Source organism: Neolamprologus multifasciatus, chromosome 7, assembly GCF_963576455.1.
Source record: "Neolamprologus multifasciatus chromosome 7, fNeoMul1.2, whole genome shotgun sequence".
Taxonomy (NCBI): Eukaryota; Metazoa; Chordata; class Actinopteri; order Cichliformes; family Cichlidae; genus Neolamprologus; species Neolamprologus multifasciatus.
In genome coordinates, this window is record NC_140445.1 from 40,034,059 (window position 1) to 40,056,947 (window position 22,889).

The following is a 22,889-nucleotide window of genomic DNA, read 5'->3' on the forward strand; positions in this document are numbered from 1 at the left end:
CTATGGCTCTGCAGATTTTCTTTTCTTTTAACCTATGTCGCCTCACCTTGAGGTTGGTAAATCTGTTTATCACATTTTGGTGGTCAAGTCTCTCAAGCATCTCTTTCTCAACTGACATCACAGCCAGGTGCTGGAGTCTGCTTTGACCCATGGTCCTTCTCAGCCAGGTATGGAGCTGACTCAAGACACTAAAAGACCTTTCACAGCTACAGCTGCTAACTGGGTTTGTTAGGGCAACCTGAATAACAGTTTTCAGTTTGGGGAAGATCTGATTATCCAGAAGATTGTACAATGTTAACATATCTGGAATGGCACCAGCCTCACTCTTGAGCTTTATAAAGTCTTTGGCAACCGTGACTTCCTCTGACTGAAGCTCAATATGGTAATGCAGTGCCAGGGCTGACAACCCAGTTTGTTTTGCAGATTCTGTATAGCAGCTTTAATATAGGGAGAACACAACTTCCAGATTGTATAAGTTGTTTGTATTAGTTGTTTGTCTTTCTTTTTCTTTGCCAGTTAAACAGTTACTGTTTTGCCTGTTAGTACTCCCTGTCTGTTTTCTTACCTGGTACTTCCTGATCTTGTACTTTGTCCTCATGTTCCCCTCTTTCCTCTCTCCCTCTTTGGACTGACAATCTGTACACACACACACACACACAACAGGAGTTATAAGGTTAATGGGCATCCAGTCAGTTAGCTAGTTAGTACCTTGGGTTCAATATCGGCACATGCACATATGGCAAAATAACCAGTTTCTCTCATTACATTTCAAACAGGACAGTGGTAACAACAGCAGGCTACGGACAATGTTAAGTTTTAGATTTTAAATAGGCTGTATACATTTCAATGAAATCAACAGGGCAGTCAAATATCGCTAATTTTACTACAGAGCAAACATCGTCGGAAAACACGTTTTCAACTAGGGCTGCCACAAACGATTATTTTGATAGTCGACTAGTCACCGATTATTTTTGCAATTAGTCGACTAATCAAATCATGCATCCATTGGATGTACAGCGTACAGCTTATTGCACCAGCATGGATCTGCTCTCATATAACTATCATTATCTTACAGCTCTAAGTGTTTAAGGTATGTGCTAACTAAAAATAAAGACAAGATGATAGTTTATTAAATTTTAATGAAATTTGCAGATTGTTTCAGTGAAGTTTAATAAACTCATTGTTATCTAAAATATAACGGGACACCGGAGTATATTCTCGAGCATCTCACACTTCTGATAATCAGTTGTCTGCTTGACGTTTATTCAGCTGTGTAAAAACTATAACTTTAATCTCAGCCAAACCGATTTACTCAGGGACAAATAAAATACTAAAAAAAGCCAAACAATAACATTTTTAAGTTATCTAAGTGACTTATATATGTTTAACCTGAGTAGCGAAAGACCGCAGTGGGTTTGAAAACGATTTGCCGGGAGTCCGGTGTTCTCACGGGCTCTAGTGAGCCTTGAACCCCAGCTAGCTATCAAGCTAGTGGGTAACAGACGTCTCCGAAAACGTCGGAGCGCTTTTGAAAATATGTGGTGTCTTGATAAACTGAGCAGATATTTGAGGTTTACACAGCTACATTCTCGCCTGAAAATATGCTAAACGTTTATTTTGTGACCCAGAAAGAATAATAAGAGTAATATTAAAACTAACTAGCTGCCGCCATTGTTGGAAACTGAGCTGGGCTGCGCTATGAATTCTGGGACACAGCTCCTTCTTCTTCTTCGGGGTTTAACGGCAGCTGGCATCCTTGTACATACAGTGCTGCCATCTTCTGTTTCAGTCCGTTATTACACTCTTAAATTCTACTACTTGTTCCTGCGTCTTTTGTGATCTTACAAAGCTTCAAACGACGCTTGGATTATTAAATCAGTCGTTGATGATTTTGATAGTCGACGTAATCGTGACTAGTCGACTAATCGTGGCAGCCCTATTTTCAACACAGCAGGTTACCTGGTGTAATGTTTTTCAGTTAAAAAGAAACATGGTCTGACTCCTACCTAACTATATAAAGAGTAACTGAAAGTTAAATGCAGCTAATATGTCTAGTTTTAAGCCAGGCACTTCCACCTCTGCTCCGCTGCGTCTCAGCCACCATCGCTCTGGCAGCAACGGCGCTAAAGCAAGTAGGAGAGAGCCGAGCTGGAACAAACCATTTTGGGAGGGGGGAGGGGTTATCTATACTTTTGTTGTTAAAATGTTCCATCTCAATTAAGTACTGTATGCTTTTTATACTTTTAGTAGTGTGTCCCACAACCAGCAAATATTTTCAAAAAAAGTAAGACATCTTTGGGGGTGCTTTGATTCATTTTGGGGGTACTGAAGCACCTCCAAAACTGGGCTAAAATCGCCCCTGATTTATCATTAACAATAATATAAAATTATGCAGAAAAGGAATTACTAATGTAAAAAAAGTGGTTTTATTTATATATGTTTATATATGGCCCCTAGAGACAAAGCACGTACAAACTCTAAAGCATATTTCTAGCATTAACTGAACTTCCAAAAGAGAGCTACCCAGATCACTTAAATTACACAATTGAAAGCATGTGTGTATTGTTTGTGTATTTATAGACAAGCACTCATATTTATTCAAATAATTTTTAAAAAAGTTAATTTACCTGTTACTAGGGATGCAACGATACCAATTTTTTCAAACCGATACGATACCGATACTTGGATCTGAGTACTTGCCGATACAGAGTACAACAACCGATACTTCTATCACACACACACACACACACACACAAATGCAATGAATTGGAAGACAGGTTTTATTTTATTCTCTGCTGATAAAAAATAAAATCTTATTAAAAATGACCACAAAAAAATTTCAAGTGAAAAATAAGCACTTCTGTTAAATTATTGCAGAGTCTCCACATTGTAATTTAACAAAATACCACTGAACTATTGGCACTAACTCGAGCTTTCAGAATAATAAATAAACACTTCTGTTTGGAATCAAATAAATACAAATTAGGTTTGAAAATAAAATAAACTTTAAAATTTTTGCAGAGTGTCCATATTGTAAACAAACAAACAAAATAACGAAAGTATTTGGCATTGGCGAACAAACTCCTCATCTGCCCGTGGATCATCAGTCAACTGTGCCGTTAAACCAAGGACTGACATCGCACACACACTGCTTGTCTTTACCTCTTCAGAAAGTTTTGGCACCATTATCGCAATTTCATATTGCAGCTCGAGTATGCTGAGAAGACGGTGCAATTCTCTGTTTTACACGATCGGCATTGGCTGGTCATCCAGAGCGATAAAATGAGTCAGAGTCTCTGTTATTTTAACTGCCCGTGGATTTTCTCTTGACATTTTTAATCGCTTTTCCAAAACCTGAGTTAAAGTTGGCTGTTCTGGTCCACACTGCTGACATTTTGTTTAGCCTAGCTACAGCAGCCTCCAGTTTCTCTTTTTTATCTGGAGCTGCCAGTCTCACTCTCCTAACCCTGTGCCTGTTTAGCGCGGGATGTCCCCCTAGTGGCCAATCTAAAAAACTACAACAGAAATGACAAGCCACCCTCTGATTAATGAAATAAGTTAGTATCGGTTAACTTTTACGAGTATAAGTACACACACATTTTACAGTATCGGCCCCGATACCCGATACCAGTATCGGTATCGGTGCATCCCTACCTGTTACTACCACACACCAAATCCGGTTGTTGATACTTCCTGGCTTGTGTAGCCACTAGGTAACAAAAGCTCAACACTGCGCCTAGCATTCTGGAACACTTCTGTTGTCTTTTGTACGTGATTCTGAGTTTGTACGTGTTTTGGAATTTTTATGTGTTTTGGAGTTTGTATGTGCTTTGTCTCTAAGGGCCACCATAAATATACTTTATTTATTCACTCCACATAAAATGTAATAAATAACTCATATAATACAAAAAACAACTATTTACATTTTAAACTTTTAACTATTTAAATTTTCAGCTTTTTCCTTTTAAACAAATTTAACGTGAAACAATACAAAACGCTGCAAACCACAACACAATTAAATATAAATTAAAATATTAAAACAAAAAGAAGATGCACATTCTCTGTCATATGGGCCTGCATGATTTCTGAATCCTTTATCATCTGCAACTGAAAATAGTGGATGATTACTATACCTTTCTAATGTGACGTTGTTGTCCCTCGCTCTCTTTCTCTTTCTCTCTGGCTCTGTTCCTGTGCTATTGCGAGTGTAACTAACGCCCCTCCCCCCTCTTCCCAGTGCAAAGTACAGGCCGCACGTGTGGAATTTAGCGGAAATAAGGGCGAGAGAGAGAGTGAGAGAAAGAAAAAAAAACCTCACGGCTCCCAATAAGGAGCCGGCTCGCGTCGTTCACTTCAAAGAGTCGGCTCTAAGAGCCGTTTCGTTTGCAAACGACACATCACTACTGTGTGGATGTGAACTTCCAGAATACATGTGATGCAGACTTCACAACAGAAGAAGTAGAAAAAGCAATGAAATGTTTATCTTTGGATAAATCATCTGGATTGATTGGTCTCACGAGTAATTTTTTTTTATTATCATTTTTGAAATCAACTCAAGGGTTTGTTTCTCCATCTTGTGGGGTCTGATGCTGCCACAACATTCCTCCGGCTGATGAAGATGCAGTTGAGAACTGGAGGGGCCTGACTGTTCCGCCCAAAAAAAGGAAGAGGACTTCCTACCTCTCTCCATGTACCAAATGGCTCCATGCAGATGAATCTTTTAGAGCCAAAAGAGTGAAGGTGGGATTATTAAAAAATGGAAACCTTCATCAGCCTATTAGATTAGGGGAATCAACAATCTCTGTGCTCAATACCTGTGCATTTTTTCAGTGCTTATGTTGTGCCTTCTGTGACAGCTCCACATTTCAAAATGCTGTTCTGAAGGACAGTGAAAACCCAGTCTTGCAGCTGGTGAAAGCCATTGCCACAGATGGTGTGACCCAACAAACGTAGAGGAGAGCAGAGCTGCTTAGTGTAATGTTTGAAGCTGTCTTGTTGAGGTCTGGTGCGATCCAAATCGATGCTCAGTGCAATATCTTCGCTGTAATTGCTAAGACAATGAGGAACATATCAAGTGTTTATTTTACAAAACACTGCTCTTCACAGCACTGCTACCTCAGCAAAGGGATGACAAGGGAAGTGCCATTTGTTCCTCCTGCCATCTCTGTAATCAAAGAGTCTGATATGGCTCATCTTGGCACGGCTGTGGAAGCAGGACTTGGCCTACCTGCGTCTACCTGCCTACACTGCATACTGCAGGAGAGCTCCATGTGTGTGGGAGTTCTATGATGACCTGGGAAATGGAGTGACAGGAGCATCTGAAAAGAAAAAAATACAACCCCATGCTGTGTTATACACAGTATAATAAGTGCTGCCTGCATTTTTCTGTTTTATTTGGTTCATTACAGTTACATGTGGTCAATATGGCTAGTGTGTGTTATCAGTAAGTTCAGTTTTGCATATAAAGTTAAAGTTCTAAATTAAAAATCTTTTAACACTCTTTTCTTTGTCAGTCTGATGTATATTTGCTTTACACACCCAGTCACCTTCACCTGTAGCCTTGAAAGTAATCGTTCCATTTTTCTGTCAATAATTTTTCTGTATTTGTTTTGTGTTGACCTCGTGGCTTAAGTCAGGGGTCAGCATCCTTTTCAGTTCAAAGGGCCCCTTTTTCCCCTGCTGCTACAAAACGTGTCTAGAGCCTAAAAAATGAAAGCGCTTATAAATATCTAGAAAATGAGTTGTTGTATCGTGTAAGCTATGGAAATGTAAATAAAAATGTTTATCTTTAGATTTTATAATAAAATGAATAAGTGAGTCCTTTCCATAAAAATTGAAAATTAGGAAAGATGGGCAACCAACTTGAAAATTACAGCAAACAGTTTTGAAGCTAAGAAACATTAAATCGCTTTTAAAAGCCTTGCACATTCTATGAATAGTCAATGCAGATATTTCATAAAAAACAAACTGTTAACAGAACCATTTCTTGTTGTCTTTATAATAAAAGATTACTTACTTGGTCTTATAAGAGCCACAGTGGAGGGGCCAGAGAGCCACATGTCTTCAGAGCCGCAGGTTGAAGACCTCTGGCCTAGGTGCTGTGGAATATTCAATTTTCTACATGTAGGTGGCAACCTATGAAAGCAAACACTTTATTTTTCTAAGACAGCTACATTAATAATAATGAACATATATAATTCAAAACAAAATATAGAGACAAACTAGGTATGTAAAAAATAATAATTTAGGTATACGTGAATCACTTCACATGAAACTCAGTTTTCCACAGAAAAAAATAAAAACTTACCTTGTGTACGTTTCTGCACTGGTAACAAAATAAATATCGACCTTTCCGCTGACTAAATTGTGTTACTAGAGTGTAAACTAATAAAACTTAATATGCAGCAAGCCTATGAAAAGTGGACAGTCTTCTATAAAAGTGCAAAACTCCACAGCTGCTGAAACTCACTGCCACAGACACTGATGTTATACAGCGTAGGCCGTAAGAACCATTTTGGTCTGTTTTGGAGCAGTCTGGGGGGATAGTGACCTTTGAATGACCTATAAAATAAAGTTTAATCAGAAACCATAGCATCACAAACGCTAATTTTACCTGCACAAATCTGCACAAACGTAGCACTAACTGCTCCGCCTATTTGCCTTTACGTTTCAAGTGGGTGGGCGGTCAGCTTCACTCTGCTATATTTCCATGGCATGTGTGACATCAATGGGAAACGTTTTTCATGCACTTTCCACCAGTGGAAATCAGCAGATCATCTTCTCCATCTACGACCTCCTCGCTGAGATAACAGTCCATTTCTGTCTGTGCCTTCTCCTCCTGTGTGCAATTTGGCAATTCGTTTGTCCATGTTTGGATTTCTTCTGTGTTCTAAACCCGCAAATCAGTCTGTGCATTATTTCACTGCTCCTCCCATCAAAAAGTTTGCGCAAGCAGAATATATCACCTATTGCCGGTTATTGGTCTGACGATTGCCGGTTGGAAATTTTTTATTTATTTATTTTTACATATCACCCAACCTAATATACACACACACACACACACACACAGTACTAGATTATGTGACAGCCACAAAAGAGGAAAAAACAACCAACCGAGGTGTGAACCTCCTGGAGGGCAACATGCTGCTGCACAAAGACAACAAAGACAAGTTTCTACTTAAACTTTATTCAGTTTTTTACTGATTCCAGCATTTAAAACACGATCACATAAAACAGTTTCCTTCACACGGTTCACGTCATAAAACACAAGACGAGATCACACCAGCTGGTCCCACACAGCCTCAGGCAGTGCACCAGAAGTAAGTGCACATGCTAAAAAGCCTGTGACCAAAATTATGTCCACATACTTTTTGGACTTTAAATCCAGCAACTGACCTGTTCCTGCGATCCCATTGGTCCAGAATATAAATTCCACCCTCCTCAGTGTGAACCATCAAAAATAAAGTAATCACAACAGTAGAGACGTTCTTATGTCATCATCAGCACATGTGGCAAGTGCTAAGATGTCGACTTCAAGTGAAGTGAAACGAGCCGAGGCTCCGCCCCCACCTTCGGTCAGCAGTAAGGCAGCAGGTGGCAGCGGCGTTAAGGCCGACGGTGACTCAACTGGCCAAACAGATCATGATGCTTCAATTTAAAACAAAGTCAGGTGACGGCTTCTGACAAAAACAAAAACTAAAATTTCATTTGATCAACATCGAGCTCTGACTGGCTGATTCAGATAATAATAACAATAATAATAATAATAATAATTTTCTAAATATCTTAAAATGTAAACAGGAAGTAAAATTTAACCAAAAAAAAAAAAAAAACCCTTTTGATTTGCTCTGTACATACAACCAATCAAAACAGCTCCTAATCAATCAATTCCTAGTAGTCAAAAAACTGATTACATCGGGCCTTCTGATTGGTGGCCCAGCTAATGAGCTGCTAACAATGCTAAACTAACAAAAAGGGGGAAAAAAGTGAATTGGCCAATCAGAAGACAACTAGCTTGTCGTTTGTTGCCAACTACAGTATGATGTGACGTTACCATTTTTACCAGGTAATGCTGTAATGTGTCGTGCTAATTAGCTAACTTGGTGTTTAGTTCTATTAGCACACAGGCCAGCATGCTAATACTGAGTGTTAGCGAGCATTCATAGTGCTAAATAGCATGAATGCTAATGGCAGTGTTCTGTGATGTCAACAACCACCGCCTTTCTCCAACTAAACAGGAAGTAGCCCATGCCAGCACCAGCTGCCACAGCAATACAGAGGTAACCGTTGTAGGTCATGAAGACGAGCATCAGGAAGTAGCTGACGACCACCTGGATGATGTGCAGCAGGGTCTGTAGGAAGTGGGCGGGGCTCAGCATGCGCTGCCTAAGAGGTCAAGAGATATGACTTAGCATTAGCATCAGCATGCTAAATAATATTACCTGTGAAGGTTCTCAGTCATCCAGGTCATCGTAGTCAAAGGAGCTTGCAAAGAAAAGCGTCTGGACTTCTTTAAGTTGCTTGAAGATGTTTCACCTCTCATCCGAGAAGCTTCTTCAGTTCTAAGGTCAAATGGTGGAGAGTCCCAGATATAAATAAATCCCCCACAGAGGGACAAAAGGACCCCCTGATGATCCTCTAATCGCCTGAGCCAAGGTGTGGAACTGGGTGTGGGTCCCAATCAGCCAGAGTTTCGGGTGATTTCATTGTGAAACCTGGCCCCACCTTATCATGCGAATTCCTGAGGTCAGATGGCCCAGGGTGTGAGTGGGCCTTAAGGCGTCTGGGAAGGGATCTCAAAACTGGATTATAGATGGCAGAGAGTTGGTGTCGTAAACCACCGCCTCTGTTCAAAGATGGTCGCTCACAGTGGACATAGATGGCTTCTTTCACTCCTCTTTCAAACCAGCCAACCAAGCGCATGGCACAACACAGAAGAGCGACCTCCACAGGACAAGATTCAGCTGTCCATCTGCATCTTAAGGATAAAGGACACTCTTTCGAGGATGCCAATGTTCACATTTTGGACAGAGAGGACAGATGGTTTGAAAGAGGAGTGAAAGAAGCCATCTATGTCCACTGTGAGCGACCATCTTTGAACAGAGGCGGTGGTTTACGACACCAACTCTCTGCCATCTATAATCCAGTTTTGAGATCCCTTCCCAGACGCCTTAAGGCCCACTCACACCCTGGGCCATCTGACCTCAGGAATTCGCATGATAAGGTGGGGCCAGGTTTCACAATGAAATCACCCGAAACTCTGGCTGATTGGGACCCACACCCAGTTCCACACCTTGGCTCAGGCGATTAGAGGATCATCAGGGGGTCCTTTTGTCCCTCTGTGGGGGGACACTCCCACTAGGGTTATATCTGGGACTCTCCACCATTTGACCTTAGAACTGAAGAAGCTTCTCGGATGAGAGGTGAAACGTCTTCAAGTAACTTAAAGAAGTCCAGACGCTTTTCTTTGCAAGCTCCTTTGACAAATAATATTACCCTTCAATACTTGTAGCCCTGTTAGCATTAGTATTGCTTTTGCTTATAGCACTTAACACATTATAATAAGCTTAGAGTTAGCATGGAACCTGATGACTGAAACATCTTTGGATTGCTAAAAGTATCCTAAGCTAAAATTGTGTACATTACCATGGATTAGTGTTAGCAGTTAGCATCGGCAGTAATAAAGTTAACATGTTTTAAAGTTAACATCATGCACAAATGACAGCGACTAAAGTCTTATGTTGACTTACGGTGTTTAATGTTCAGTTTCACAAAGACAAAACATGTATTTATTTGTAAGAATTAGCCCACCACTAGCTTTAGCCTGTCCAGAATCAGAACTGGAATTATTACAGTTACCATCATCAGCTTCCCAGTGTCACAGAGCAAGACACCACATGCAGGCAGGAAGTCCTCCACCACTGTTAACCCTTTAACATCCACCCGCATATGATTAGATTAACATTAGCATTTGAGTCAACTAAACCATTAGCAGGTGTAGGACTTCCTGTATAAGAACCTGCAATTAGAAGCTGCATAGAAGTCTGAACAGCCTGATCAAATCACCTAGGACAAGAACCTGAACCAAAACCAGAACCCAAACCCATTTACCTGGGAAATAATTCCACGAAGCGGGAGTTACTCGTGACAGGAGGCACCGCCCCCCCCCCCAATGTTGGCTGCCAATCAGTAAAAATTTGTGTTTACCATGAGGTAAATGACTAGGAATTCTGAGAGACTGACGCCGCCTACTCCTCCTTCTTCTCCTGTTTAACAGTTACCGTTAGCAACGTACCCAACTGTCTTGTGCGTCTCCATCAGCACTGTCCCATCAGCCCCGGGGAGTGGCATGGAGTTGTAACGGACGTTGACCTGACTGCGACGCAGAAGAACCTCACGGCCAATCTTCAAGCCCTCGTACAGGGCGGCCAATAGGAAGACACCAATACATGCCCCCACCATCTCTGATTACGTCAAAGGAAGAGGGGGTGGAGTTAACAAACAGTTAACAGATCCAGTTATAAAAAACACATTCAAAATTCATACTGCAAGCAAAATTTCTAAAAGTCTAAAATTAATCATAATCTACATAAAATGAAAAATCTGAAAAACTAAACGTATTCAATTTAGTACAAAACACATTTTCTATACATAACCCTAAAGCTATACAGATATAACTACAAATGTAAATATAAGAATATTAAAATCATTATAAATTATAAAATAAGAACAAAATAAGAACACAAAAAGAATTTAAAAAGTCTTAAAACATTTAAAATTGTTATTTACAAACGGCATTAAATCTCAGAGGAAATAAAGGATCTTAGCCACAATTGTGCCGGTGACATCACTCACCTCCAGGTGAGTTGATGACCAGACCGGTGAACAGCAGCTCCACGTTATTGTAGCCGAAGTAAAATGTCATCATCTAGTTAACAACAGCATGACATCACACAGAGACCTTTCACTACATCATCTATAACCTGTTATTAGCAGTGATAAGCCCCACTTCTTACCATCATGTGACCTCCATGGTTCCCTTCCCCTCCTCCTCCTCCTCCAGAGCCGTGGTCATGCTCTGAGCTGGTGGGCGGGGCCATGGTGCTGTGATTCATGTGGTGATTCATGTGGTGATTCATGGCTGCTGTGAGACGAGACAAGAACCATCACCATCATCATCACGACCACCACCACCACCATGCTCTTTGGACTATAGCTCCCACAATGCTTTGGAATCAGTAACATTTAGTGAAAATTTCAAAATTGTGAGCAGACCAAATCACGACATCAGTCGCCTTTGTTTCATAGGTATGATTGAAACCACTGCAGCGCGGTACCTGTAACTTCTACAGCATACTATGATAAAATATTATGGTCAACGGTATAGAAACAGCTCTTCTGGTCTGAATCGTGTCTGATCAGGATATTGATCACTGACCTTATTGGCTTCTGATAATGAAATTATCGGAAAGAAGTGGTGACTGTAAAGCTGAATATACACTGGTCATGTGACTGAGTCACATGCTCGTGGTTACCACAAACTGTATATAAAAGATAGATGTCAATGTGATATCACCCGTCCCCGTTTTAGCTTTTAGGCACTAAGTGAGGGTGCTGCTTGCTCCTCCTACAGCCATCTGCCATTCACCAGTAGCCCCACCCCCAGAATCCTGCCCTGCTTCCTTATTGGAGCGTATTTGAAAGAATATTTGAAAGTCTTTGTTTGGAATTAAACAAATTATGGTTTATTGCTGTGATGCAGTCAAGGTGCGTATGTCGTCTTTGAAATCCTCTCAGGTGTGGCAGTTACGCTGGCTCTCATGACGAGGTCACTGCACCTGTAGACCGACCTGCCTTCTGTAGATCTGTTGCAGCCTGTTTTACCGTCGCCTTTGCAAACCTCTGCATAAGAAATGAGCAATGTGTATCTATGGAAACGACCCGCTGCGCCGAGACTGCTTCGTGGCATGTCAGCACTGCAGCTGCCGCCAGTGGGGCATCAGGTTTAAGCCACCCTCACCAGCCTCAGAGCGCGCTGATGATCTTCCTCAATGCCAACTCCTCCTCTCCAGCTGAGCGTCATCGTCACCCTCTGCTGCGACAGGTTAGCATCCATGCACGGCAACACCTGAGCTCACCTGTGCAGTTAAAATAAAGCTAAAGCAGCTAGTCTCCTACCTGTTCTTCCTCAGCGATCCTTGCTCGTCCATGCACAGACACCAACTGACCACTGGTGACATCACCACAGCACATCAGTTCGCCAACAGCTGTAACTGCAGCAACAGCCTGATGTCACAGAACAGGCGCCCTCACTGTAATCCGATTGGCCGTGAGGCCCCGAGGCTAAGGAAAGCAAAACCGGCCAGTCGGAACACTCTGAGCTGGCGTCTGCCATCAGCCAATTAGATTACAGCATCGTTAACATTAAGGGGAAGGTTGGTAATCGCCGTCAGCAACCATTAAACCCCAAGTCATGTTTGGGCAGACCGCCTCCTCTCTCTCTATTCAGTGCCTCTGTCTCTCGCCCTCTCTCTGACATTAGTTTTGGTTCATTTTAGTTTTTTTCACTCTGTTTGTTTTTTTTTTGTTGTTGTTGTTTTATATTTTATTTATTTTTAAATGATCTTTTATTTTCAGCTGTAGTGGAGGAATTTCAGCTCTGGGATCAATAAACTTTATCTTATGTGACCTTTATCACTGATCAGCTGCAGTTTGGTGTCAATAAAGTTTATCTGATGAGTGAAGAAGCGTGCACCTGTGCACATGTAACAGCTGAACGTAGAGCACGTATGAACAAATCAAACCCAATCTCTGTCACGTTTCTATGGAAACCCAGAATTCTCACTTCCTCTTCTGTTGCTGTTCTTCCCGCTTGAACTCGTCTGGACGCCTCGCATGATTCCCGTGGCGTTCTCTGCACAAACAGGAAGTGGGGCACATTTTCTTGGTTCACGGATGCAAAGTCCCACTGACATACTCCAAAGCTGAGGAAGTCAGATCAGACATGAAACGTGTGTTTGGACACAGCAAAACTCCTGCTTCCTGATGATGTCATCACCTGTGATATCTGTCCAGAATAAACGTCCACAGAAGCACGGTGAGGGCACGGAGGACACATAAAAGAAACAGGATGGGATGAGGAGACGCCCTTTTCATCTGAGACGTTTGCAGAGGAGGCGGAGCTTCTCAGCTTTTCCGACAGCAGACCATCCGTCGGCCAATCATGCCATTCTCTGTTACCTCTGACTGAAAGGCCTGCAGCACCGCATCAATCAGAACTTTTCATGACTTGAACTGATCAATAATGCACAGCAGCGGTCTGAACGTCAGTTTTCACTCTGAACAAAATGGGCACTTCCTGTGACATCAATTCAGTATTAAGTTAATTCATTTGGCGCCAAATCACAGCAAGGTGCTTCATACTGTAAGGTAGAGACCTACAATAACACCCACCAATCAGCAAGCACTTGGCAACAGCAGGAAAGAAAAACTCCTTTTTAACAGGAAGAAATCTTGGGCAGCACCGGGCTCAGCGAGGAGTGGCCATCTGCCGCAAGGGGAGAAAGACTTCGTGCTTCAGTGTGGCGACAGGAAAGGTCAGGTGTCTCACTTCAAACACCAGCAGGTCGACTGCTCTGCGTTCCCCTGTGTGACCATCAGTGCAGGTGCAACCACACAGGATGTTACGCCTTTCACACATTTCAAAATAAAACTAACTCAATTCTTCATCTTTACCTACTGTTTTCCCTGTGAATCCTGTGCTCTGATTGGCTGATCTCAATTTATTTAAAAATTCTTACCTGCAGGACAAAGTGACTGGTGATCGAGCTCTGAAGAAACTGAAACAGCGAGAGAGGCACAGAGACTTTAACAGCAGATAAAAGCTGATTACACGACAACCTCCAGCCAGTCATAGGCTGGCTCCACCATCAGACAGCCAATCAGCTTTGAGCAGGGTGAACTCTGACTGCTTCATTCTGTCTCTCTCTCACACACACACACAGCAGGAACCTTGATGAACCTGGATCCAGGTGAGAGGTGGATCACCTGTCTGAGGGTTCAGGGTGGGGCCTTACAGGATTGAACATCTCTGATTGTATTAATATACATTAAAGAATTCAACCAAACTTAATGAATGTGATTCAAGGGGCACCTTGAATCGAATGTGAATCAATAATCAATGACAAGTGTGACTGCAGCTCAGCAGGATAAGCTCTGAGCTGACTTTACCTCCTCTAAGGCTCTGACAGAAGTTTGGAGCAAGGTGATTGGACATCAGTGTTACCACACTGTGAAAGCTCTGCTCTGATTAGGTGGTCTCTGCTGGTCCTGATGCTGCTGACATCACATCCTGTTCCTGCAGATGAGCAAAGTGACTCATCGCTTCTAGCACTCATCCACCAGCTGAACTGAGCTCAGTGAAGCCGGCCCGAGGCGGCATGTACTTGGCCCTTGGGCCATGAATTTTCTCGCTGCTGCAGTAGACCTCCAGTCAATCATTCACACCCTGCTCCACTTTGACCCCAGCAGTCACGTAACACTTTAATTTCAGTTCACATAGTTCAGGAGGTCCTACAGAAAAAGAACCCGAGCATGGCGGGTTCATGCCAAAAAGGTGTGACTTTATGGAGGTCTCACAGCAAGAATCAGACAGAGGAGGTTAGAATCAGCTGGCAGGTAAAACAACAACAACCTCCAAAACACCTGATCAGAAGAAATCAATCATCATAACCAACACCGCTGACCCACACCTGATGGTACATCTACTGACTCACAGTGTGCGCACAGTCAGCAGTGATCAGACATCGGGACTGCATCAATTCTGCAATCTACTGACAGGCGAGCAGGAGCTGCTGCAATACTTAGGGCAGAGATCAGAGGTTATCCCTGTGTGTGTCTTCTGCTTTGATTCCTGTAGAACACAGGTGTCAAACATAAGGCCGGGGGGCCAGAATCTGTATTTTCAGAAGCTTTACAGCTTTTCTGCTGGTAAAGAGCTCTTCCCACTCTCATTCACGCAACACCACAGCAAATACATAACAGAAAAACAACTGAATGACAGAAAAGTCCTTCTGTCAGAGCCACAAGAAAACAACAGTAAAGGAAACTCTTCAGTTATGTAATTACAGGATCTGTGTAATAAGCTACCAGAACCAGAACTTTCTCTGTATTTTACACATTTATTAATTTATCCTGGAAGATTTCATGTCATTATCTTTATCAGCAGCATTGTGTTATTATATTTAAAAATGATACATCCTGTTGAACATGCACTCCTTTTCTCACATTCACTGAGATCAAATGTGATGTTGGAGTTCTTCACACCAAAGCTTCTCTGGTTTAAGATCAAAGCTGCCAGCATGGAGTCTGACAGGCTACAGAACTTCCCTTACCTCTTGAAACTGCGTGTGTGAGTGCGCTGGTGTGTACGTGTGTGTGTATTTCCAGCATACATCTGAGAAACTGGTTCTACAGTCAGAAACAAAGAGAGTGTGTGCGTATGTTCCCAGCATAACTCTGAGCAACCGGTTCTACAGTCGTGTGTGTACATGTTTTAACATCTTTGTGAGGACAGAAAATTGGACAAAATGCCTGTGAAGCTCAAAATGTGGTTTTAGTGTCAAGGTTACAATTGGGTTATGGTTAGGTTCAGGCTGAGGGTTAAGATTAAGCATTCATTTAGATGGTTAGGGAAAGCATTATGTCAATGAGATGTACTCACGAACATATGAAAACGAGTTTGTGTGTGCGCGCGTGCGTGTTCATCACTTGAAAACACCGAGACGGTGTTTTCACAGTGATGTTATCTGAGGTCACGCCGTGGTTTGAGGACGTCAGGTTTGTTTCTTCTTCTCTGTCGGATTATGATCCAAGTGTTTTTGTCGCGCGCAGAAGACACACAGAATTCCAAAAGGTTGATTCTGTTCATCTGGACGTAGCGTCACCATCCAGGTGACATCCAGTCTCAGCTGACTGCAGGGTTCGAAAACACACACAGACACTCGGGTGAGTGGGATCCCTGAGGACACCTGGCCACTTACAGCCGCCGTGTCCATGTACACGCGCGTGCATGTGCCAGACTGCACCTGCTGTGCCGCTGCGTGTTGCCTCCGCCAATCACAGTTCGTCACCAAACTCCCTTTGAAATCTCTGGAATTCTGGAAGCAAAGCGGGCGGCCACGACAGCGGATCTGAGGGGTATTCACGTCACACAGCGGGGGGGTTCACAAGGACCTGAACTCTGAGGGGAGGGCTGCACAGAGCCGGAGTAATCACGGAAACCTCCCGTTTCCGACCCGGTTGCTGGTTCCGATCTCGGACCTGCCCGTTTACCGTTAAAGCTCACCTTTCTTAAACTGAAGGTTGTTTTGCAGGGAGTCTCGTATAACCGCCAGTCATGTGCTAGCGCATTGCAGCAGAGGTCAGTGGCAGAGTTCCTGCGAATCAAACTCAGGTCAGCTCACCTGGAAAAGATCCGGAAGTTCCTCCAGCTCTCTTCCTTCGTCGGCTCCGAAGCAACAAACTCAGAGGTTCCGGGGGAAAAACCCAAAGAAGAAGAACCACAGAAAGAAGAAGGAGGAAAAAAGTCGCTCAGCTCAAGTTCTCACTGTCTGCCTCTGCGCCACTACGCCGCCACTTCCGGCAGTGACGTCAAGACGTTTCTACGAAGCTTAGAGGAAGTTGAAGGGAAAAAACCGAATCACCAATCAGAGGGCAACTCCTGATGAGGGGGCAGAGCCTCGGAAGCCACGTCGTAGACTTTTTGTAATGACGAGTCAGCAGGGCAAAAAGTGATGCCATCAAGTCACGTCACTTTATTTACTCTATCAGAGTCCAACAACAATAAAAATAATAAAAAATTAAATAATAAACAACAGAAACAATAAAATTATGAAAAAACCGCCAAAAACAACAGAAAATATTTTAAAACAAAAAATAAAAATAAAACCATCAAAAACAATAAAAAAATATTTTTATTTTACTCTATTATGTTGGACTTTGTGACTTTCTAATTTGAATATATTTTGGACTACATGTGTGATTCATAGTTCAGATGCTTCTGCTTATGTGGGGCTGTGGTTATGAATAAGGTGAATGGGACTCTTAATAGAAGCAGGGGAGCTTTGGGAAATTGGTGTGTGTCGTTTGGGGACAACACTGAACACGGGGAGGTGGGTGGGAGGGACTTATCTATTCTTTTTTTCTTTTGTTGTTTTTTTTTCTTTTTTGTTGTATATTATTTGCTCAGATTATTGTTAACAACAACATTTTAGTGTACACCCATGATAGAATTGGTATTTGCGTTTGGAACCGCCTTTTTCATCATGTACTTATATGGTGATGACTTCTGTTGATGACACTTCAACTGCTGTGAGTAATGGCTGCCATGTTAACTTTATTAGTTGGAATGTGAAGGGATTGAACCACCCAGTGAAACGAAATAAGGTACTCTCTCATCTTCTTTATCTTAAAGTACATGTAGCGTTTCTTCAAGAAACACACCTTAAGAATACAGATCATGCCAGATTAAGACGAAATTGGGTTGGACAAATTTTTCATTCCAAATTCAATGGTAAAGCCAGAGGTGCAGCAATTTTGATTAATAAGAATACTCCATTTATAGTCTCTCACACAATAGCTGACCCAAATGGTCGCTATGTAGTTGTGACAGGGTCCCTGTTTAATACTTCACTTATTTTAGCAAACGTATATGCTCCGAATTGGAATGACTCAACTTTTTTCAATGACTTTCTTAATTCCCTTCCACAGATCAATACACACCAATTGATCCTTGGAGGGGACACGAATACTGTTATGGATCCAGTACTAGATCGCTCCTCAGATAAAAGACTTCCACTCCCTAAATCCTCATTAGTGTTACAGTCATATTTACAAACCTATGGGGCTGTTGATGCGTGGCGATTTCTCTACCCCTCCACTAAACAATATTCCTTTTTTTCTGCAGTGCATCAAACGTATTCTCGTATAGACTACTTTTTTGTTGACAAAAAATTGCTTCCCAATATCAAGACTTGTAAATACAATAGCATAGTAATATCTGATCACAGTCCACTTGTTTTGAAACTCAGCTTCCCGGATGAACCCTTTGTGTACTCCTGGAGACTCAATCCTCTTTCTTTGTCAGATAAGGAGTTTGTGGAATATCTTTCCATATCTTTATAAGAACAAACATTACGCCTGGCATGGCCTATAGTACGATTTGGGAAAGCTTAAAAGCATTCTTACGGGGCCATATTATATCATACTGTTCATATACTAGAAAACAGAAACAGAAATGTCTTTCTGAATTGATACACCTTATTTCGCAATTGGATGAGCAACGCTCTACAACCCCCTCTCCAGAACTGTATAAACAAAGACTAACGTTACAAACTGAATTTAATTTAATCTCAACCCGGCAGTCAGAGTCTATGATTCTTAAATCTAGAGGAAGATGGTATGAACACAGAGAAAAAGCATCTAAAATTTTAGCACATCAGCTTTGTAAATCAGAAGCAACTCGTGTAATCCCTGAAATTAGGACTAAATCTGGACATGTCACCACTACACCACAAAAAATAAATGAGAGTTTCAGAATATTCTATTCCAGTCTCTATGATTCTGAATCTTTAAACACGCCTGAACTGTTTGAGGCTTTTTTTGATGGAATGACAGTTCCGACTTTAACCTTGGCATTCAGAGACCAATTGGAAGAGCAAATTACAGTGGAAGAAATTACAGTGGAAGAAATTAAATTGGCGATTAGCTCAATGCAGAATGGCAAATCCCCGGGTCCGGATGGGTATCCGGTTGAATTTTTCAAGACCTTTAAAGACAGTTTATCACCTTTATTACAAGACATGTTCATTGAGTCATTGGTTTCAAAATGTCTTCCCCTAACGCTTCGACAAGCAACCATCTCACTCCTATTGAAGCCAAATAAGGATCCATTAGAGTGTTCATCATATTAACATATATATATCACTCTTATAGATTTAAAAACACTGTCAAAAACACTTGCTCTCAGGCTAGAGCAATATCTACCATTGTTAATTTCTCCAGATCAGACAGGTTTTGTGAAGGGTAGGCATGGTTTTTTCAACCTGCGCAGGTTTTTAAACATATTACACACCAAGTCAACTACAACCCCTGAAATTGCCTTATTACTCGATGCTGAGAAGGCATTTGACCAGGTGGAGTGGGATTATCTGTTTTATACTCTACATAAATTTGGATTTGGCCTTAATTTCATTTCATGGATTCGGTTACTTTACTCCTCACCTATGGCACGTGTTAGAACAAATTCGTTATTCTCTTCTTATTTCCCACTTCTCCGTGGTACGAGACACGGTTGTCCCTTATCCCCTCTTCTTTTTGCATTATCAATTGAACCATTGGCGATTAAACTGCGAGCTGACAGTTGCATTAAGGGCATCTTCAGAGGTGACCAGGAGCACAAAATATCCTTATATGCTGACGACCTGATGCTGTATATGTCAGAGCCTTTATGCTCTCTTCCCCGTGCTCTTGCCATTTTTGAATGTTTTGGTAATATTTCAGGTTACAAGTTGAACCTACATAAAAGTGAACTTCTCTGTGTCAACTCTATAGCCAGGAAGATTTCATTTTCAGATTTTCAATTTAACGTTAAATCAGGGTATGTGACCTATCTGGGGGTTAAGGTTACCCACTCATACAAAGGTCTTTATGAAAGAAACTTTGTCCCGCTGCGTAAGAATACTGAGACAGATCTTCAGAGATGGAGCAATTTACCACTGTCATTAATTGGCCGCATCAATTCTATCAAAATGAACATACTACCCAAGTTCCTTTATTTATTTCAATGTATCCCATGCTACTTACCCAATAAGTATTTTATAACACTGAATAAGCATATCTCTGCATTTATTTGGAGTGGCAAAAGTCCAGGAATTCGTAAAGATTTCATGCAGAGGACTAGGCCAATGGGTGGATTAGCCTTGCCAAACTTTCAGTCTTATTACTGGGCAGCAAATATTCGAAATATGCTGTACTGGATGAGTAATTTTACTACAGAGACTCCAGCTTGGCTCCAAATTGAGTAATCCAATTGTGGCAAAATTTGCCTATCAGCTTTGTTGAGTTCAGCTCTCCCATTAGAACTATACACCTATAAACGTAACCCTTTGTTGTATGACTCGCTCAGAATCTGGGTGCAATGTAGGAAAAGGTTGGGGTTACACTTAATGTCAATTAAAGCACATATCTGCTCAAATCATATGTTCCCACCCTCCATGATGGATTCTGCCTTTAAAATATGGGAGAGTAATGGCCTTAGAAATATCAAAGACCTTTTTGTAGATGGGATTTTTGCCTCATTCACGCAGCTCCTGAAGCAGTTTAATGTTCCTCGGCAACATTTTTTCCGCAATCTACAAATTCGCCACTTTGTAAAGAGTTGATTTCCTTCATTTTTGGAACTACCTGAGGAAACTTCTTTGGATAAAATTATTAATATAAACATTCATAAGAGAGGGGCGATTAAAGAAATCTATGCTATATTATTAGATCTTCAATCTCATTCTCTCTCCATCCTTAAAGCACAGTGGGAGAAAGACCTTGGGATGACTATAACAGATGAACTCTGGCAATCTTTTCTCCGGAGGGTACACTCTTCTTCGATATGTGCCAGGCATGGGCTCCTTCAATTCAAGGTCCTACACCGATTACATATCTCCAAGGAAAAGTTGGCCAAGTTCTATCCAGGAGCTGACCCTCTGTGTAACAGATGTAAAGCAGAAACAGGCTTGCTCCTTCATACCTTTTGGACATGCCCCAATCTTCATAACTATTGGGTGTCTATATTTAACACTCTGTCAGAGATGTATAACGTTAAATATGATCCTTCTGCTCTAACGGCTATCTTTGGGGTGATACCTCAAGACATCACTTTGCCAAAATACTATTCGAATTCTATTGCCTTTGCTTCACTTATCGCAAGGCGCCTTATACTTTTAAGATGGAAGCAGGAAGCTCCTCCCACACATGAACAGTGGCTTGCAGAGCTCATGAGGTTTTTACATTTAGAAAAGATGAGATATACACTGGCATGTTCAACCACCAAATTTCTTAAGGCATGGCAGCCATTCCTGATGTACATGGAAACATTTAAAATGACCACCTTATCATGACCGGATGCCATATCTCCATATCACTATCATAGTTAACTGTACACTGAATTATACATTTTATTTTTATATTTGTTTGTTGTTGTTTGTTTGTTTTTTGTTGTTTTGTAGGGGTTTGTTTGTTTGTTTTCCTTCTCTATTTCTGTTATCCTTTGGGGTATTGTAAATACTGAACAGCAAACTGCTGTATGTTCAATGTTTTGTTATTAACATGCTGCTGTGACTGAAAATAAAATTTATAAAAAAAACAAACAATAAAAACGACTGAAGCACATCAGAGGACAAACAGGTGCTGTGACTGTTTGTGGCAGTCAGCAGGCAGATGTGAAGTTCTGCTCTCACAGCTGGAGCAGGAAACTGACCTTGCTGCAGGTATGTGCACCTGTTCACTGAGATGAGCTCCTGTCACTGACAAAGGAGTACACTTGGAGCCTCACAATGTCTCAGGATGACGAATGAGGACTCAACCCTGTGCAGGATGACCTCACAGGCCGGAGCTCACTCACACAGATGGTTTCCATCAGGCTGAAGGGCCTGTTCACTGGTGATGCTTCAGATGAATCATGTTTGTTTACAGTCAGGGTTAAAAGGTCATATGCAGGTAAGAATGTCATCAATTCATTCACCACAAAAAAGCTTCAGAGAGAGAAAACCGGAGGGTGATGACGACTGATGGAGGCAGACACCAAATGCTCCTGGGGCTTACCATTATGCACTACTCCTTCAGGAACGCAGCAAAAGTATGAACATTGAACATGTTCACATGCACACACACGCACATGTGTCACAGTTATTTACTGTGTGTGCTTTTTTATGGTGTATTATCACAGTGCAAAGATTTCTTATGGAGCCCAGGAAGAACTTGATTACAGTACACGTGTGTGTGAGAGAGACGTGTTATGAATGGGCAGAGTTTGACCCTGTACACTAAAGTTTTAACCATTTCAAATGAACGAGTTTATGATTAACTGACGGAAAGGAGTGACTGTTTCTTCTTTTTTTATGTTGTTTAAATTACTCAAAATAAATACAACAATGAAATTGTTAAACATTTTTGAACAATAAAAATATAAGTACGGTGTACTAACCAATTGTGCCACTGGAGCTTCTGGACCAATAAAACAATAAAAACAAAAAACAAAAAACAAAATTTGAGCACACACACATTATGTATTTATTCATATATATATACATATATGTACACACATTTATTTATAAATTCCCCACTCGTCCTTGCGGCAGTCTTTCTTTCAAGCTCGGGTCCTCTACCAGAGGCCTGGGAGCTTGAGGGTCCTGCGCAGTCTCTTAGCTGTTCCTAGCACTGCGCTCTTCTGGACAGAGATCTCTGATGTTGTTCCCGGGATCTGCTGGAGCCACTTGCCTAGCTTGGGAGTCACCGCACCTAGTGCTCCGATTACCACTGGGTAATTCTCAAGCTCTTCTCTGAGCCCTTGGTACTTCTCTAGCTTCTTGTGTTCCTTCTTCCTGATGTTGCTGCCATTCAGTATCTCTACATCTATCACTAGAGCTGTCTTCTTCTGCTTGTCTACTACCACTATGTCTGGTCGGTTAGCCACCACCATTTTGTCCATCTGTATCTGGAAGTCCCACAGGATCTTAGCTTGGATTGTCTCAGGGGCATCTTTACACAGCCTGCACCTGGAGTCTTGCCTAGTGTAATAGACCCCAGCCTCTGTGGATCTTGTACTCAGAGCTTGTTCC

The 22,889-nt window shown here is 41.7% G+C and overlaps 1 protein-coding gene and 1 long non-coding RNA gene across 7 annotated transcripts; both read right to left on the bottom strand.

Annotated features, from left to right (window-relative positions):
* Positions 1 to 489: 489 nt before the first annotated feature.
* LOC146514883 (uncharacterized) lies at positions 490 to 5,805 on the bottom strand. 2 transcript variants are annotated; one of them, XR_014875414.1, is made up of 2 exons: positions 4,134 to 5,805; positions 490 to 636 (listed from the first exon to the last, which is right to left on the bottom strand). It is a non-coding gene; the product is annotated as an uncharacterized LOC146514883 (long non-coding RNA). The 2 variants fall into 2 exon arrangements; XR_014875413.1 differs by lacking the exon at positions 4,134 to 5,805 and adding an exon at positions 1,390 to 4,123.
* Positions 5,806 to 7,170: 1,365 nt separating this feature from the next.
* On the bottom strand, positions 7,171 to 16,654 carry slc31a1 (solute carrier family 31 member 1). Of its 5 annotated transcripts, XM_085168844.1 has the most exons (7): positions 16,464 to 16,654; positions 13,800 to 13,838; positions 13,453 to 13,644; positions 11,016 to 11,143; positions 10,855 to 10,927; positions 10,295 to 10,463; positions 7,171 to 8,385 (listed from the first exon to the last, which is right to left on the bottom strand). In XM_085168844.1, the coding sequence occupies exons 4-7, from the start codon at positions 11,136 to 11,138 to the stop codon at positions 8,184 to 8,186; spliced, it is 567 nt and encodes a 188-aa protein (XP_085024970.1). In that variant the 5' UTR covers positions 11,139 to 11,143; positions 13,453 to 13,644; positions 13,800 to 13,838; positions 16,464 to 16,654; the 3' UTR covers positions 7,171 to 8,183. The 5 variants fall into 5 exon arrangements, with proteins under 5 accessions (XP_085024970.1, XP_085024968.1, XP_085024967.1 ...); XM_085168842.1 differs by lacking the exon at positions 13,453 to 13,644; XM_085168841.1 differs by having other exon boundaries at positions 13,453 to 13,838.
* Positions 16,655 to 22,889: the final 6,235 nt, after the last annotated feature.

Bases quoted from the DNA above. Each gene is read 5' to 3' on its own strand.
- slc31a1 (XM_085168842.1), bottom strand. From the start codon at position 11,138: ATGAATCACCACATGAATCACCACATGAATCACAGCACCATGGCCCCG. The intron at 10,464-10,854 runs GTGAGTGATGTC...TGACGTAATCAG, and splicing joins GGTCATCAACTCACCTGGAG to AGATGGTGGGGGCATGTATT. The intron at 8,386-10,294 runs GTACGTTGCTAA...TTGACCTCTTAG, and splicing joins GAGACGCACAAGACAGTTGG to GCAGCGCATGCTGAGCCCCG.